Source organism: Pseudophryne corroboree, chromosome 7 (assembly GCF_028390025.1).
Source record: "Pseudophryne corroboree isolate aPseCor3 chromosome 7, aPseCor3.hap2, whole genome shotgun sequence".
In the NCBI taxonomy this organism is placed as follows: domain Eukaryota; kingdom Metazoa; phylum Chordata; class Amphibia; order Anura; family Myobatrachidae; genus Pseudophryne; species Pseudophryne corroboree.
In genome coordinates, this window is record NC_086450.1 from 270,078,876 (window position 1) to 270,096,769 (window position 17,894).

At 47.0% G+C, this 17,894-nt stretch overlaps 1 protein-coding gene across 1 annotated transcript in view; it reads left to right on the plus strand.

The window, feature by feature from the left end:
* Positions 1-17,894, plus strand: part of DNAH7 (dynein axonemal heavy chain 7) — a 1,092,938-nt gene that overhangs the window by 309,923 nt on the left and 765,121 nt on the right. The window contains exon 11 of the mRNA XM_063934143.1: positions 1,543-1,722. Within this exon, the coding sequence (XP_063790213.1) occupies positions 1,543-1,722 (180 nt within the window). The remainder of the gene's footprint in view (positions 1-1,542; positions 1,723-17,894) is intronic.

The following is a 17,894-nucleotide window of genomic DNA, read 5'->3' on the forward strand; positions in this document are numbered from 1 at the left end:
AAACAATCAATACCATTCTTCGTCCACATTCACGCCCTTCCATGTCAACTATGGGTTCCATCCCAGAGTTCCTGAATTTCATCTACTTCCTGCTACATCTGTACCTGCCGTTGAACTTACTCTGCAACAATCTCGAAAAATTGGAAGAATATCCGATCAGCTCTCCTGAAAGCTGCTATCAGACACAAAAAATTTGCTGACTAAAAATGTAAGGCTGTTCCTGCTCTCAAGCCAGGGGATCGAGTATGGCTCTCCATAAAGAACCTAAAGTAGAAGGTACCCAGCATGAAATTCGTTCCTATATTGGGCCTTTTCAAGTTGAACAATTCTTCAATCCTGTGGCCTATAAACTCAAACTACATCCATTTTTGAAAATTCCCAGGACAATTCATAGAACAATTAAACCAGTTCCACTCTACACTTCCAAAGGCACCCAAAGTCCAAACTCAATGGGGTGTTGAGTATGAAGTGGTCAAGATTCTAGACTCCCACTTCCGATATGGTCATCTCCAGTATCTAATTGACTGACTGGAAGGAGTACAGTCCAAAAGAGAGATCTTGGACAGATGCTTCCGTTGTCCATGCTACGAAGTTGATCCAGACTTTCCACGCCAGATCTGTCAGTGTACACTTGCTGCAAGGATTGCTGGTGACTTACATCTCCACTACGCAGGCACATTTAAATGTCGCCCAGTTTTGACATCAGGCATGGCACAGCAGACAGATGATTGGTAAGTGTGTATGCACTTACCAATAGTCAGATAGGTCGATGGATCAGGCAAACTGTCGATCCGTCGGCCAGGTGTGTATCCAGCTTTAGACTCTGTAATTGGGACCATGTACTGTATGTGTTCACCTGTTTGGAGGCTTTGTGTATATTTTTACCTGTTATTTCTATATCTTACCTTTTTTTGTCTAAATTAATACTGTACATGTTACTTGTTGTGCAGATATTTTTTTCTTTATCCTTTGTAATGGAGCTTAAGGTTAATAGTACAATATAATAAAAAATAAATAAACATGCCGCAAACTAAAAATAAAGTACTCAATTCAGTAAGAAAATACTTCAGCACTGAAAGCTTCAGTATAGTATATTACATGCAAAGGAAGGACATTAATATTCACAATGTGTTTAACATTGTAGATAGCTAATTCAAAACTAATTTGCGGACTATGGGCCTAATTCAGAACTGATCGCAGCAGCAAATATGTTCTTTAATGGGCAAAACCATGTGCACAGCAGGGGGGGGGGCAGATGTAACATGTGCAGAGAGAGTTGGCTTTGGGTGGGTTATATTGTTTCTGTGCAGGGTAAATAGTGGCTGCTTTATTTTCACACTGCAATTTAGATTTCAGTTTGAACACACCCACCCAAATCTAACTCTCTCTGCACATGTTATATCTGCCCCCCCCCCTCCCCCTCCTCAGTGCACATGGTTTTGCCCATTAGAGAACAAATTTGCTGCTGCGATCAGGTCTGAATTAGGCCCGATATTTGCAAACTGTGCACGTTACTTATTAGTAATATTTTTTTTTCCCCAGCATTCTGTCCGTGCGTATGAGCACCCAGGTTTTATAATGAGACTCATTCTTGATAATGTTTCAATTAAATTTGAACCTGACGTCAATGATTATGAAATTGTGCTGCTGAATGTTTACGATGTGATGATTAAAGCAGTCAGCCTGGTGCCAAGAGTTGAAACTAAGCTCTTTTCTGAATTGGTGAGTACATTAAACTTCCATTTTCCTCATATGGGAAAGATTAGGCATTTATGTTGTAGTTAGAATGAGAGAATATGGTGTTAGCAGTGACAAAACAAGCACTATAAGTTCAACCAGGTTCCTTAATAAGCAAATATATTGTCTCTATTAAATTCAGTCTAAAGGTCATTAGTAGAAATAAAATAACACAGGAACAGTACTTTTGTACATTCATTACACTAAACATTAATTTCTTAGTTGATAATGTAATCCAGTAATGGCAGAATATGTCACTGGCTGGTGAGCACCTGAAGTGTTCAGTCTGATTTGACAGCCCATTGGTTTGGAGTCTAACAGTGGTCAGGTTTTTACCAGGAATTCTGCAAGTTTAGTCTTTGCTGCTGCACCCCGCATGTAGCGGTTTCCTGGGTAAATGCCAGATGTGGTTGATTAGAATGGTGTGGACACTGGAAGGAGTGTAAGTGGTTAGCTGGCTCAACTAAGCAGACCAGGGTCAGGCTGAGGCAAATTACTTGGCCAGGCAGAAAATCAGTACTGGTAGCAAATAGTACCAAAGAACAGTCTATGTTTGGGGCAGACAGCAGCACAAGGTAATCCAAGAAACAGATTACTCAGCTGTTTACCTGTTGGCAAATTGGCAGAAGCAGTAATATCCCCTTCTGCAGCCAAAAGGCAAGACAAAGAGGTTATGACCTCTTGTTAAATATACCCTTTGATCACTCACGTTTTCCTCTTTTCTTCTTTTTTTTTATGTTGGTGCTACACTCATTAAAAACGTACAGAATACTTTTAAGTTCCACTATGAATCATTGAGTGAACATCTCCTTTAAATCAAAATCAATTATGCTTACTAGTAGTGAAAATTTATACTGTATGTGCCATTTCTGACTACAGTGATGTGAATTTCTCCTGTATATATTTAATATGCAACTTTCATAACAATTTGATTGGACAAATAATTCCAAATATGACTCAGGATTTCACATAATTATGTAGCTACTAGCTATTGGTATCATAGGCAAACACTCGGGGAATTACCAGTTGCCAAGAACACCATCTCCTGGCCAGTGGCTCAAATTGTGACCACACTAGCAGTGGTTAACATGATTTTACAAGAGCTGCTGCCACAACATGCAGTATAAGGGACGGAGTGGAGCTTCGGCTCATGCCCAATTTAAAGCGGCTTTTCCTACCAAGTCTACTGTGTGTGAGTCAGTGCACTGTACCAGAGAGACTAGGGAGCAGCAGCCAGCAAGAAGTGACAGGTGTCCATAGGTAGATCCAGGAAGGGGGGGGGGCACTCGGGCCCGTGCCCTCCCTGTCGTTTCTGACATCTTTTTTTCAAAAGGAGAACAGCAGCAGCACTACTGCTATTTCCGTCAGTCAGATTTGATAAAAGAGCAGGCACTAGGACCCGCCACTGCTCTAACAGCAAGTCCGTGGTAACCAATGGGGATGCTGGAGCTGCAGCTCCAGCCTCCCCCTGCTCACACTGCAACCTACCTCCCCCACTGCCAGCCAGCCAGAGTCCAGCCCAGGCCAGGCGCGGGGTTCAAATGCCAGCATCGAGTAAGACTGTTACTTATGACGGCGCTGAAGGCTTCATTAGCCCTCACTGCACCGCACAGTTTCCCAGCACTTCCTCCTCCACTTCCTTTACCACTATGCGAGGTGCAGTCAAACTCAGCCTCAGCTTTGAGAAGGCGGCCCATGTGATTGTGACAGGGCTGTCCTGCAGATGTCTTATGCTGCTTGTTGGAGATCCAGCTGGCTGCTTCTGCTAATCAAAGATGGGCAGTTCGTGTCCTGCAGTCTGAGTCTCACTGCAGTGCCCAAAACAAGGTATGCTGCACCTGCCACCACCAACTAAAAACTATAATTATATTGTGCTGGGGTGCCTTCCAGGCTCCCATAACTAATGGAACAGGTGACCAACATTTCAAGGCCCAATCAGCCTTTTCATCAGGGTGAAACATTGGCAATAAACCAGGATGCGCTCCTACAGCCATTTATTACCTGATGGCGTATTCTGTGAGGCCACGCCCCCTGTGATACCACTCCTCTTATCTGGGAGCACGTTCCTTAGGTGCGTGTAAATATAACTATTACCATTCCCCTATCATGGTGCCTCCCCTTTAATTTTCTTCTGGATCTGCCCCTGCAGGTGTCTTAACATGACATGGTATGAAGCTTAAACTTTTCCTGACCACTTTTTGTTGTTTATATGAGATAATTAAAGTTTGCCTTTTAGACTATTTCCCCTACAGCCTATACTACAGGGCATCTATAGTGATTATTATTATTATTATTATTATTACTGTACATACACAATCCCGTGTACAAGGAGACCAATGTGTACATACAGAGCCAGACTGGGACTAAAAATAGGCCCTTAGATTTAAAGCACACAGACCCACCTCATGTCAGCTTCTGGGTCCTGGCATATACTCCTCCTCTTACTAATCCTGACTCCTCCCACAATTTAGTCTATGCCCTTACAAATATAATTTAATATTAGAACAACATACAAGTGTACATCATTCTCTGTATTACAATCACTGTTAGTGCTGGGAGGCGCGCATCCCGGCCGTTGCTTAGGAGCCAGAACGCAAGGCCTTCTGGTCCCCGCCCAGCACCTAGCATCAGGCTGACGCCGGGCACTGGGAGCCGCCGGACTCCTAGCAACAGGGACGCCAGAGGCAGACAGCGTTCCCCATTGCTAGGTAGTTAGTAACTCAGCTGGCAGTTCTGGGACGTGCAGCAGGGCAGTTGCACAGTGTTGTTAATTAGAGTCTCAGTAGGTATTGGTTAAGACTTCTGTTAAATCCTCTTCCTGTGCTTGACTCAGATGCTGGTGATAGTTCCTGCTCTAAGTGAGAACCTGTCAACCTGTGAAACACCCGTGATTCTGAGACCCTCTCTGACTGATTTCCAGATCAGATCCAGCTAGCCTTGTGTTCAGGTTTTGTGTGGAATCCCACACAGATGCTATCCTTTGCATTTATTCATTATTTGTACCATCCTGTGCATTGTTGCATGTATATACAGTCTTGTTGCTAATAACGCCCTGTGCATTGTTGCATATACATATTGATTGTGTTAAGATTATATTCCAACCTGTACATTGTTGCACTCCCGTGCATTCGTTTATTTCTCTCTGCCTGTTTGTAGTGCAGCGGTATCTAGGTGATGTCAGTGAACGTCTCACCATACTGCAATTTACTCTTGCCCATCCTCCAATAGTCACCTTGTCCATACATAAAACCTGGGGCCATCTGAGTACGGGGTAGACCTAATTCACCCTGGAAAGGCGGCTGCTATAGGAGAAGTCTAGCATTGCAGGAGGCTAAAAGACTGCTGGGCAAGGGTAATTGCATGAGCGTTACCAAGAACCACCAGGTATCCCATAGATCCACGTGACAGTATCACCAGCCCACAAACCGTAGCTCCGTGGGTCGTTTATTTCCGGATGGATCCAGCGCAAAATCTGGCCCAGATTCTTGTGGGCCAGAACCAGGATTTGACCCAGCAGCTACGGGACCTTACTCTTCGTGTGGACACTTAGGAGGAATCTCATAGAACCCAGACCGTCGCATCACCAACTCTGAGGGAGCCTAAACTAAACCTCCCAGATAGATTTTCTGGGGACTTTAAACAGTTTGTGAACTTCAGGGAAACTTGTAAGCTGTATTTCAAGCTCAGGCCTAACTCTTCAGGTTCAGAGACCCAGCGAGTAGGAATCATAATTTCCCTGTCACAAGGCGACCCACAATCTCGGGCTTTTGGCCTTTCAGAAGATCACCACAGTCTGTGTTCCGTGGATTCCTTCTTCAAAGCCGTGGGAATACTTTATGATGACCCAAATCGGGCAGCATCCGTGTAGGCTCATCTTCATTCCCTTAAGCAAGGGAGAAATTCTGCCAAGGTATATTGTACCAAATTTTGCAGATGGGCCAATGACTGTGAGTGGAGTGACCCGGCACTTCGGAGTCAGTTCAGGTTGGGACTAACAGAGCAAATGAAGGATTTTCTTGTCCAATATTCTACCCCAGCTACTTTGGATGCACTTATGGAGTTAGCCATCAAAGTAGATAGGCGGATCCGGGAACGGAGGATGGAGAAAGAGGTTCCCACACCTTCATCTTGTTTGTCTGTGTCAGAGGTTGTGGAGAATCCTGAGGAACCCATGCAAATTGGGGCTTTCCGCTTGACACCTCAAGACAAGGCTAGACGTCACAGTCTGGGATTATGCCTTTATTGCGGGACCAAGGGACATCTGGCGAACACTTGTCCACAGATGGCGGAAAACAAGTAGACCCGAGAAATTCAGGGAGAGTTTTCTCGGGTCTCTGTTCCATCTCCCCGAATGATTCTTTATTGTTACCCATTAGGGTAACTACCCTTTCTGGTTCAATTGAAGTGCAATTGATTGCTTTTGTAGATTCTGGTGCTGCCTGAAATTTTATGGACTTGGAATTTGCTCTTGCCCGAGGAATTCCTATGGAGACTCTTTGTCCACCAATTTCCATCTGCAGTTTGGATGGCAATCCTCTTCAAAATGGGTGGGTGAGCACCCGGACTCCAGCCCTCCAGTTTTCTGTTGGAATGTTACATTGTGAAGAGTTGTCTTTTTACGTAGTACATTGTCCACTCACTCCAATTGTACTGGACCTTCCCTGGCTAAAGACTTATAATCCAGTGTTCATCTGGAGTACTGGAGATCTTGTTTCCTGGAGCATGGAATGTGCTGCCAAATGTTTGACCATGTCGGCCCGTTCGGCACTCTCAGTCCCTGAAGGGTTGCCAACCCAATATATGTCTTTCATGGATGTCTTTTTCAAACAGCAAGCTGAATCTTTGCCTCCTCACCATCCGTATGATTGTACAATCAATCTTATTCCTGGAGCTAAACTCCTTAAAGGCCACCTCTATGCTCTGTCTTTGCCCGAGATGAAAGCTATGGAGGAATACATCCGGGAGAGTTTAGAAAAAGGATTTATTAGGCCTTCTAAGTCACCGGTGGAAACCGTTGTTTTTTTTTTTCTGGAAAAAAGGACATCTCATTACGGCCATGTATAGATTACAGGGGATTGAATAAAATAACAATAAAGAATTCATACCCATTGCCTCTGATCTCTGTCTTGTTTGATCAGCTCAGAAATGCTACAATCTTCTCCAAGATTGATTTACGAGGAGCATACAATCTTATCCGGATCCGGCAGGGGGATGAGTGTAAAACCACATTCAGTACCCACTTAGGCCACTATGAGTACTTAGTAATTCCTTTTGGACTCTCCAACGCCCCTACCATCTTCCAGGATCTCATAAATTACGTTCTCTGGGAATTCCTAGGAAGATTTGTGGTCGTCTATTTAGATGATATATTGATCTACTCTGCCGCACTCAAAGAACACCGTGCTTATGTAAAAGCGGTCCTCACCAAGCTCAGGGAAAATCATCTTTATGCAAAACTTGAGAATTGTGAATTTGAGGTAGAGAAAGTGGCCTTCCTAGAAATACATAATCACCTCCAAAGTGTCACAACTGAGGGCCTGAGCTGACGGGAGGCAGCCTCAGTTGTAGGGGCTGAGATGTAACGGAACCTGGGAGGTTGTATCAGACCCCTAGACATGTAAGTAACATGTAGAATAACTGCCCGAAGGCGTGACCACGACAACCAGGATAAAAGTCAATGATGTTTATTATGACAAACTCCGTAACACAGCAGCAGTAAAGGAAACATAAAAGTCAACAGAGGATAAATACAATTCCTGGGTACTACAGGGTGGCAAGGGCCACAGGCACTGGTAGAGTGAGACAGTTCTAATAATCTTCTAGTTGGAAAGTCCTTACCAGGCCTGACTGTAGCAATGGAGAGAACCCAGGATCGTACCAGCTGGTGTTCCAGGAAAGGCTGGGTTGCTGAAGATAAAACGGCTGCTGTGGATACTGGCTGGAACCAGACTGTTGTTGGTACGGAGTGGATACTGGCTGGAACCAGTTAAATAATAAACGAACTTGAGAACGATGAAATAATAATGAAGTTTGGAGTTTGAGAGCGGTGAAACAATAATACCGGTGGAGAGTGGTAAACTGCAGAAAGGACACCGGCCCTTTAAGAGAAGCTGTACACTGCTGGAAGCTGGGCTGGAAGCAGGTGATTGATGAAGTTTGGAGTTTGAGAGCGGTGAAATAATAATACCGGTGGAGAGTGGTAAACTGCAGAAAGGACACCGGCCCTTTAAGAGAAGCTGTACACTGCTGGAAGCTGGGCTGGAAGCAGGTGATTGATGAAGTTTGGAGTTTGAGAGCGGTGAAATAATAATACCGGTGGAGAGTGGTAAACTGCAGAAAGGACACCGGCCCTTTAAGAGAAGCTGTACACTGCTGGAAGCTGGGCTGGAAGCAGGTGATTGATGTAACTGGAAACAGGTGAGTCCAGAATGGATCGGAGAGTCAGGCTACACCGCAGATGGAATGCTGGTGCGGGTCTCTATAGTAGAAGTCTGGAGACAGGAGCTGGAACCTGGAAGACAACCACAGGAGAGAGACAAACTGGAACTAGGTTAGACAACCAAAGCACTGACGCCTTCCTTGCTCAGGCACAGCTTACTTATACCTGCAGCAAGGAAGGGGTTGGCTAGGCAATTATGCAAATCAACAATACAGACAGCAGATTGGTGGAAATGATCAGATGACAAAATCCAAGATGGCTGCGCCCATGCAGACACTTGGAGGGAAGTTTGGTTTGTAATCCATGTGAGAATTGAAACAGTAATGGCGACGCCGGCCACAGGAGACAGGAGACGCCAGACTGACAAGCGCACATTTAACCACGCGGGCACAGCGGAGGCCGCGGCTGATGAAATCACCACTCTGACATTCTGCATGTGGAAACTCAGGAACAGCGGGATCCGGTCCTGGAACGCTGAGCCAGCCTTAGGAGGCATCTGAAGGGTAAGTAATGGCGTCCAGATACCCGGATCGTGACAGCACCCCCCCTTCAGGAGTGGCCCCAGGACACTTCTTAGGCTTTAAAGGAAACTTTGCGTGGAAATTTCGGACCAAGGCAGGAGCATGGACGTCTGAGGCATTGGTCCAAGAACGTTCTTCAGGACCATAGCCCTTCCAGTCAATGAGGTATTGTAACTGACCGTAACGGAAACGAAAATCTTGGCCACCTCGTACTCGACTCCTCGTTGAGTCTGAACTTTGAGAGCTGGAGGAAGTGCGGAATGAAACCGATTCAGGATCAGCGGTTTCAACAAAGAAACATGAAATGTCCTGGGTATTTTCAAGAAGGATGGTAACTGTAACCTGTAGGCAACAGGATTGATGACTAGTTCAATCTTGAAGGGTCCGATGTAGCGAGGTGCAAATTTCATGCTGGGAACTCTCAACCTCAAATTCTTCGTGGACAGCCACACACGATCACCCACCTTGAGAGCAGGAACCGCTCTACGCTTCCTATCGGCAAACTTCTTATACCTGAATGAGGCTTTAAGCAGGGCTGCGCGGACGTTCCTCCAGTTATTTGAAAACTGACGCAAGGTGACATCCACTGCTGGAACAGAAGTTGCGGGAAGCGGTTGGAATTCTGGGACTTTAGGGTGGAACCCATAATTAATGAAGAATGGTGTAGAAGAAGATGAGGAATGGTATTGATTGTTGTGGCTGAACTCGGCCCAAGGAAGGAGTTGAACCCAGTCATCTTGAGAGGAAGACACATATATATGGAGGAAGGCCTCCAAGTCCTGATTCACCCTCTCGGTTTGACCATTGGTCTGAGGATGGTAAGCCGTGGAAAACTTTAACTTGACTTGGAGGGCTTGACACAAACTTCGCCAAAATTTGGCTACAAATTGTACTCCACGATCCGAGATGATCTCTTCAGGAAGACCGTGAAGTCGGAAGATCTCTTGTATAAACACTTGAGCCAACTTGGAAGCTGACGGAAGACCGGTGAGAGGGATGAAATGTGCCATCTTGGTGAACCGGTCAACTACCACCCAGATGGTATTAAACTTGTTGCAGATAGGTAGATCGGAAACAAAGTCCATCGACAAATGGGTCCAAGGTCGACGGGGAACAGATAATGGAACCAGTTGCCCCGCAGGCGACTGGCGGGAGACTTTGTGTTGGGCACACTTTGGGCAGGAGGAAATAAATTCCATAACGTCCTTCTTCAGAGTTGGCCACCAGTAGGACCTAGAAATAAATTCAAGGGTTTTCTGAATGCCTGTATGTCCAGCAGAACGGGAAGCATGGGCCCAATGCATGAGCTTCTTCCTCAGAACTGGTTTAACAAAACTTTTCCCTGGTGGAGGCGTAGAGTCCATCCCTACCGTGGAGAATGCCAACGGATTAATAATAGGATGCTTGTCTGCAGACTCGGACTCATTTTCTTGCTCCCATGAGCGGGAAAGGGCATCGGCCTTACGATTCTGAGAACCCGGACAGAACTGGAGTTTAAAGTCAAACCTAGAGAAGAAAAGTGCCCATCTGGCCTGACGAGGATTCAGACATTGTGCGCCTTTGAGATATAAAAGATTTTTGTGGTCGGTAAGTATGGTGATTGAGTGGGAAGCTCCCTCCAACAGGTATCTCCACTCCTCCAGAGCGAGCTTGATGGCTAGCAACTCCTGATCGCCAATGGCATAGTTGCGCTCAGCTGGGGAGAACTTCCGGGAGAAGAAACTGCAAGGATGTAGATGTCCATCTTTTGCCCTCTGGGATAACACTGCTCCTACTCCAACGGAGGAGGCATCTACCTCTAAGATAAAAGGAGAGTCGGTGTCGGGCTGTTTCAGAACTGGTGCAGAGATGAACCGTTGCTTCAGAAGGTGAAAGGCCTGTGTAGCTTCCTCGGACCACTTGGACGGATTAGCACCTTTCTTGGTTAATGCAGTGATAGGCGCCACAATGGTGGAAAAGTCTCGTATAAATTTTCTATAATAATTGGCGAACCCTAAGAACCTCTGGACCCCTTTGAGGCTTAAGGGTATAGGCCAATTCTGGATTGCTTGGAGTTTCTCAGGATCCATCTCTAGTCCGGAACCGGACACAATGTAACCTAGAAACGGAATGGTTTTAACTTCAAACACACACTTCTCCAATTTACAATAGAGGTGATTGACACGGAGACGGGAAAGAACCTCTTTTACCCAGAAACGATGATCTTCGAGATTATTAGCAAAGATGAGGATGTCGTCTAGATAAACCACGACATGGCGGTACAAGATGTCCCTGAAAATCTCATTCACGAAGTGCTGGAAGACTGCTGGAGCGTTGCTCAATCCGAAGGGCATGACGAGGTACTCATAATGTCCGTCACGGGTGTTAAAGGCGGTCTTCCACTCGTCACCCTCACGGATTCGGATGAGATTGTAGGCACCCCTCAAGTCCAGCTTTGTGAAAATAGTTGCACCACTAACTCTATCAAAGAGCTCGGTAATCAGGGGTAAAGGGTATCGGTTCTTGACGGTAATGTCGTTCAGACCTCTGTAGTCGATGCACGGACGCAGACCACCGTCTTTCTTCTTAACGAAGAAGAAGCCTGCGCCGGCTGGAGAAGAAGATGGTCGGATGAAACCCTTTGCCAGGTTCTCTTTGATGTACTCTTCCATGGAGTGTGTCTCAGGCAGAGACAACGGATAAGTTCGGCCTCGCGGTGGAACCTTCCCTGGAATGAGGTCGATTGGGCAGTCCCATTCTCTATGAGGAGGAAGGATATCAGCAGAGGCTTTACTGAACACGTCCGTGAAGTCTCGATATGGAGGAGGCGGAACATCAGATGACCTGGGGAAGGAAGAACAAACAGGAAGAACTTTGGCTAAACAAGTCTCAGCACAGGAGGGACCCCATGCCAGTATTTGCGTAGTCGTCCAGTCAATTGATGGGTTGTGGAGACGGAGCCATGGAAGGCCTAAAACCACTGGATGTGTGGCTCTTGGAATCACTAAAAAAGAAATATACTCAGAATGAAGAACTCCCACTCTCAGACGAACTGGAAGAGTCCTTAAGGAAATGACTGCGTCAAAAATCTTGCTGCCATCCACGGCAGTCAAAGAGATGGACGAGGACAGTCTCTCGGTGGGTAGGGACCACCGTTTAACATAAGCTTCGGTTATGAAATTCCCAGCTGCTCCGGAATCAAGGAGGGCAATGACGTTCCTGTAACGTTGAGCAATTTGGAGCGACACTGGGAGGTTACAGTCATGAGGAGATGGAGAGGAGATCATTACTCCTAGCCGGCCCTCTCCTTGGCGAGCTAGGATCTGGAGTTTCCCGGACGTTTGGGACAGGCATTGATAGTGTGCGACGGAGCTGCACAGTAGAGACAGAGAGACTCAGAGAGACGTCTTCGGCGCTCAGCGGGAGATAGACGGGAACGACTAATTTGCATAGGCTCATCCTTGGATGGAGATGGTTGACGAGGAGGAGGAGCAGAAGATTTAGGAGTAGATGATCTTCCTCGCTCGGTTGCTCTCTCTCTGAAACGTAGATCAACCTTCGTGCAAAGAGAAATTAGCTCATCCAACTTAGAGGGCAAGTCTCTGGTAGCTAACTCATCCTTGATGCGTTCTGATAAGCCATGCCAGAATGCAGTATACAGGGCCTCGTCGTTCCATGCCAGTTCGGATGCCAGGATTTTAAACTGTATAAGATACTGTCCCACAGTACGTGTTCCCTGGCGTAAACGGAGAATCTCAGATGAAGCAGATGTTATCCGGCCTGGCTCGTCGAAGATGCGCCTGAATGTAGCTACAAAGTCAGTATAGGAGGATAGCAGGGGATCAGACTTCTCCCATAAAGGTGATGCCCAGTCAAGGGCTGAGCCACTGAGAAGGGAGATGATATAGGCAATTTTGGTACGGTCACTGAAGAAATTGCCAGGTAGAAGCTCAAAGTGGATTTCACATTGATTAAGAAATCCCCTGCAGAACCTTGGAGATCCATCAAATTTTGCTGGCGTTGGAAGATGAAGATGTGGACTGGAAATGGGTAAGGTGGGTGGGGTTACAGCTGGTGTCAATGTAGTGGACGCACCAGACGTGCCAGGTCCACGGAGGGTCGTTTGAATCCCATCCAGCCGTGTAGAGAGATCCTGGAGACAGCGGATGATGTGGCCCTGTGCAGCCTCCTGATGTTCAAGTCGGGCTGCCAGTTCTTGCATCGGCCTGGCCGCTTGATCCTGGTCTCCGGCTGGATTCATTAGGTCAGTGCTTACTGTCACAACTGAGGGCCTGAGCTGACGGGAGGCAGCCTCAGTTGTAGGGGCTGAGATGTAACGGAACCTGGGAGGTTGTATCAGACCCCTAGACATGTAAGTAACATGTAGAATAACTGCCCGAAGGCGTGACCACGACAACCAGGATAAAAGTCAATGATGTTTATTATGACAAACTCCGTAACACAGCAGCAGTAAAGGAAACATAAAAGTCAACAGAGGATAAATACAATTCCTGGGTACTACAGGGTGGCAAGGGCCACAGGCACTGGTAGAGTGAGACAGTTCTAATAATCTTCTAGTTGGAAAGTCCTTACCAGGCCTGACTGTAGCAATGGAGAGAACCCAGGATCGTACCAGCTGGTGTTCCAGGAAAGGCTGGGTTGCTGAAGATAAAACGGCTGCTGTGGATACTGGCTGGAACCAGACTGTTGTTGGTACGGAGTGGATACTGGCTGGAACCAGTTAAATAATAAACGAACTTGAGAACGATGAAATAATAATGAAGTTTGGAGTTTGAGAGCGGTGAAACAATAATACCGGTGGAGAGTGGTAAACTGCAGAAAGGACACTGGCCCTTTAAGAGAAGCTGTACACTGCTGGAAGCTGGGCTGGAAGCAGGTGATTGATGAAGTTTGGAGTTTGAGAGCGGTGAAATAATAATACCGGTGGAGAGTGGTAAACTGCAGAAAGGACACCGGCCCTTTAAGAGAAGCTGTACACTGCTGGAAGCTGGGCTGGAAGCAGGTGATTGATGAAGTTTGGAGTTTGAGAGCGGTGAAATAATAATACCGGTGGAGAGTGGTAAACTGCAGAAAGGACACCGGCCCTTTAAGAGAAGCTGTACACTGCTGGAAGCTGGGCTGGAAGCAGGTGATTGATGTAACTGGAAACAGGTGAGTCCAGAATGGATCGGAGAGTCAGGCTACACCGCAGATGGAATGCTGGTGCGGGTCTCTATAGTAGAAGTCTGGAGACAGGAGCTGGAACCTGGAAGACAACCACAGGAGAGAGACAAACTGGAACTAGGTTAGACAACCAAAGCACTGACGCCTTCCTTGCTCAGGCACAGCTTACTTATACCTGCAGCAAGGAAGGGGTTGGCTAGGCAATTATGCAAATCAACAATACAGACAGCAGATTGGTGGAAATGATCAGATGACAAAATCCAAGATGGCTGCGCCCATGCAGACACTTGGAGGGAAGTTTGGTTTGTAATCCATGTGAGAATTGAAACAGTAATGGCGACGCCGGCCACAGGAGACAGGAGACGCCAGACTGACAAGCGCACATTTAACCACGCGGGCACAGCGGAGGCCGCGGCTGATGAAATCACCACTCTGACATTCTGCATGTGGAAACTCAGGAACAGCGGGATCCGGTCCTGGAACGCTGAGCCAGCCTTAGGAGGCATCTGAAGGGTAAGTAATGGCGTCCAGATACCCGGATCGTGACACAAAGGTTTCTCTATGGATCCTAAGAAACTTCAGGCAATTGTGGAATGGGTTCGTCCCTCTAATCTAATAGCTACTCAATGTTTCCTCGGTTTTGTGAATTATCACAGAAGATTTATCGATTAATTTTCTTCAATTGTAGCCCCATTTGTGAGTTTAACGAAGAAAGGTGCGGATCCTGATCATTGGTCCGCACAGGCGATTAAGGCATTTGAGGACCTTAAAAAAGCATTTATCTCTGCTCCTGTTCTCTGGAATCCCGATCCAGATTTGCCCTTCATTGTGGAAGTGGATGCCTCCGAAGTTGGCATTGGAGCTATTCTTTCACAAGAGGATCCAGTCAGTCATAAACTCCACCCCTGTGCCTTCTTCTCTCTGATATTTTCCCCTGCAAAACAAATGAACTCACAGACAGACTGGGGAATATGACATTACATACACAGAAGGTGATAGGGTAACAAAATAAACACAAAGTGAACAGAGAAGCCCAAAGGCTAAGAAACTGGGTGTCTCCCTAGTATTAGGAATGCTCAGATGGAAAGAAGCGAGATGTAGTGATTTAATACGTAGAGAACCCGAAATGCTGTTGCTAAGGGCAACAGCAAAACCCTAAAGGGTTACCAACGGGTGTGGCAGTAAACTCCTTGGTCAGAGATGGAATAATAGACACAAGGAGAGTCTCCACAATCCTAGTCCTCACTTGCAGTGCACTGGTTCAGTTTACTGCCACTAAACTGACACCTGAACACCTTGCACAGTGAGAAAGTATTTTGGCAGGCAAGTCTGAGAATACAGCCGCAAACTTGCTAGGTTCACAGAGTAGCAAAAGAACCCCAGCAGGTTAAACGACTGACTCCAGTCTTACTGCTAGGTCTGGATTGGCAGAGTGTAATACCAAATCCCAAGGCCTATTTGCAGTAAGCAACAAACAAATACAAAGTTTACACAGTACTAGCTAGCTTTCAGGAACTGACTAACCAACAAAGATTCAGCAGCATCTGCCTAACCTGAGAAGAGGGTTTATATAGCAGGTGCTGTCCACGCCCCACTCAGACCTCACAGACTGTGAGCACAAAAACCAGCACCGGATCCCCTGCCGTGCACAGAGCCTGTAACCACTGCACAGCAAAAGACCCGAACCGGAGTATCAGCTACGCTCAGGTTACTCCGCTAGCACTTGTCTCCCGGTTGCCATGACGACGTGGCAGCACAGAGCAGGAGACCCTAACAGTACCCCCCCTCTGACGATGGGTCAAAGAACCCCTACCACCGGGTTTATCAGGGAACTGCGAGAAGAAAGAGCGTAACAGTCTGGGGGCATGAAGATCACAACTGCGCACCCACGACCGCTCCTCCGGGCCATACCCCTTCCAGTGCACCAAAAATGACAGCCGACCCCGAACCATCTTGGAGTCAAGAATCCTTTCAACAACAAACTCCCTCTGGCCACGTATCAGAAGAGGGGAAGGTCTTCCACTGGAAGAAGGATTACTAATCGCCCGTTTTAAAAGGGAACAATGAAATGTTTTATTGATACCCAAAGAACGGGGTAGATCTAACTGAAATGCCACCGGATTGATGACCCTAGTGATCTTATAATGACCGATGAACCGGGGGCCTAACTTATGAGATGGCTGTCTCGACTTCAAATTCTTGGTAGACAACCAGACGAAGTCTCCTAATTTGAAGCTGCAGGGTCTTTTCCGTTTATCAAAAACCCTTTTGGTCCCTAATGACACAGACACAAGGGCTTTCTTCACTTTCCTCCAAATACCTCTAAGGACCGAAACCACAGAGGAACCACCAGGCGTGGAGTCCAGGGGGTCAAAAGAATTGGCCTTAGGATGATGCCCATACACACAAAGGAAGGGAGAGATCCCTGTAGCAGAGTGAGCCGTGTTGTTATAGGCAAACTCCGCCATGGACAGATGAGCAACCCAGTCAGTCTGACACTTGGAGACATAACACCTGAGGAATTGCTCCAAGGACTGGTTCACCCTTTCAGTCTGCCCATTAGACTGCGGATGGTAGCCTGACGACAAGCTGACAGAAATCTGGAGATCGGAACAAAATGCCCTCCAGAATTTGGCCACAAACTGGGATCCGCGGTCAGAGACCACATCAAGTGGCAACCCGTGGAGGCGCACAACATGCAGCATAAATAATTCAGACAGGCATCTGGCCGATGGCAGCCCAACCAATGGAACGAAGTGCGCCATCTTCAAAAACCTGTCAACGACAACCCAGATGGCTGTCATCCCCGAGGATTTGGGCAAGTCCACCACAAAATCCATTGAAATGTGGGTCCATGGCTTAGATGGAATAGAGAGTGGATGTAATGGGCCAACAGGAACCCCTCTAGGAGTCTTATTTCGGGCACAGATGTCACATGCCCGAACCCACTGATCCACATCCCTAGCCACCGAGGGCCACCACACCGCCCTAGATAGCAACTCCCGAGTTCTGGCAATACTCGGGTGACCTGCCGACTTCTTGGCATGGAATTCCAGGAACACTCGCTGTCTTAACCTAGGAGGCACAAACAAAAGACCTACCGGAAGGTCTGGAGGAGCCTGCTCCTGTGCTCTAAGGACTAATGACAAGAGGTCCTGGGTAATGCCCACTTTAATACATGATGGGGACACAATGGGCAATGGCTCCTCGGTGGTCTCCTGGATTGGAGCAAAACTCCGCGAGAGCGCATCAGCCTTGATGTTTTTTGACCCACGGCGATATGTTATCAAAAAATTAAAGCGAGCAAAAAACAAAGCCCATCGTGCCTGCCTGGCATTGAGGCGCTTCGCTGACTCTAAATATGCCAAATTCTTATGGTCGGTGAGAATTGAGACCACAAACTTAGCCCCCTCAAGCCAGTGTCTCCACTCCTCGAGTGCATCCTTAATAGCCAACAATTCCCGGTTACCCACGTAATAATTCATTTCGGCAGGCGAAAATTTACGGGAAAAGTAAGCACAGGGATGAAGGCGATTATCAGACACCCCCATCTGAGAGAGCACTGCCCCAATACCCATCTCAGAGGCATCCACCTCCACCACAAAAGGACGCTCTGGATCTGGGTGTCGCAGCACCTTGGCCGAGACAAATGCCCTTTTGAGACGGGCAAAAGCCGCTTTGGCCTCACAAGACCAGTGAGCAACATCCGCCCCTTTCTTAGTGAGTGCCACCAAGGGCGCCACTATAGACGAAAATCCAGCGATAAATCGTCTATAAAAATTCGCAAAGCCCAGAAAACGCTGAAGCGCCTTCAAACTAGTGGGCTGCACCCAATCCAGGACTGCCTGTACCTTGGAACCCTCCATTTGGAAACCTTCTGGGGAGATAATATATCCTAGAAATGCGATTTGCTGAACTTCAAATTCGCACTTCTCCAGCTTCGTCCCAAGCCAGTGGTCTCTGAGTTTCTGGAGGACTAAGCGTACATGCTTCCGATGTTCCTCCAGGGAATGGGAGAAGATTAGGATGTCATC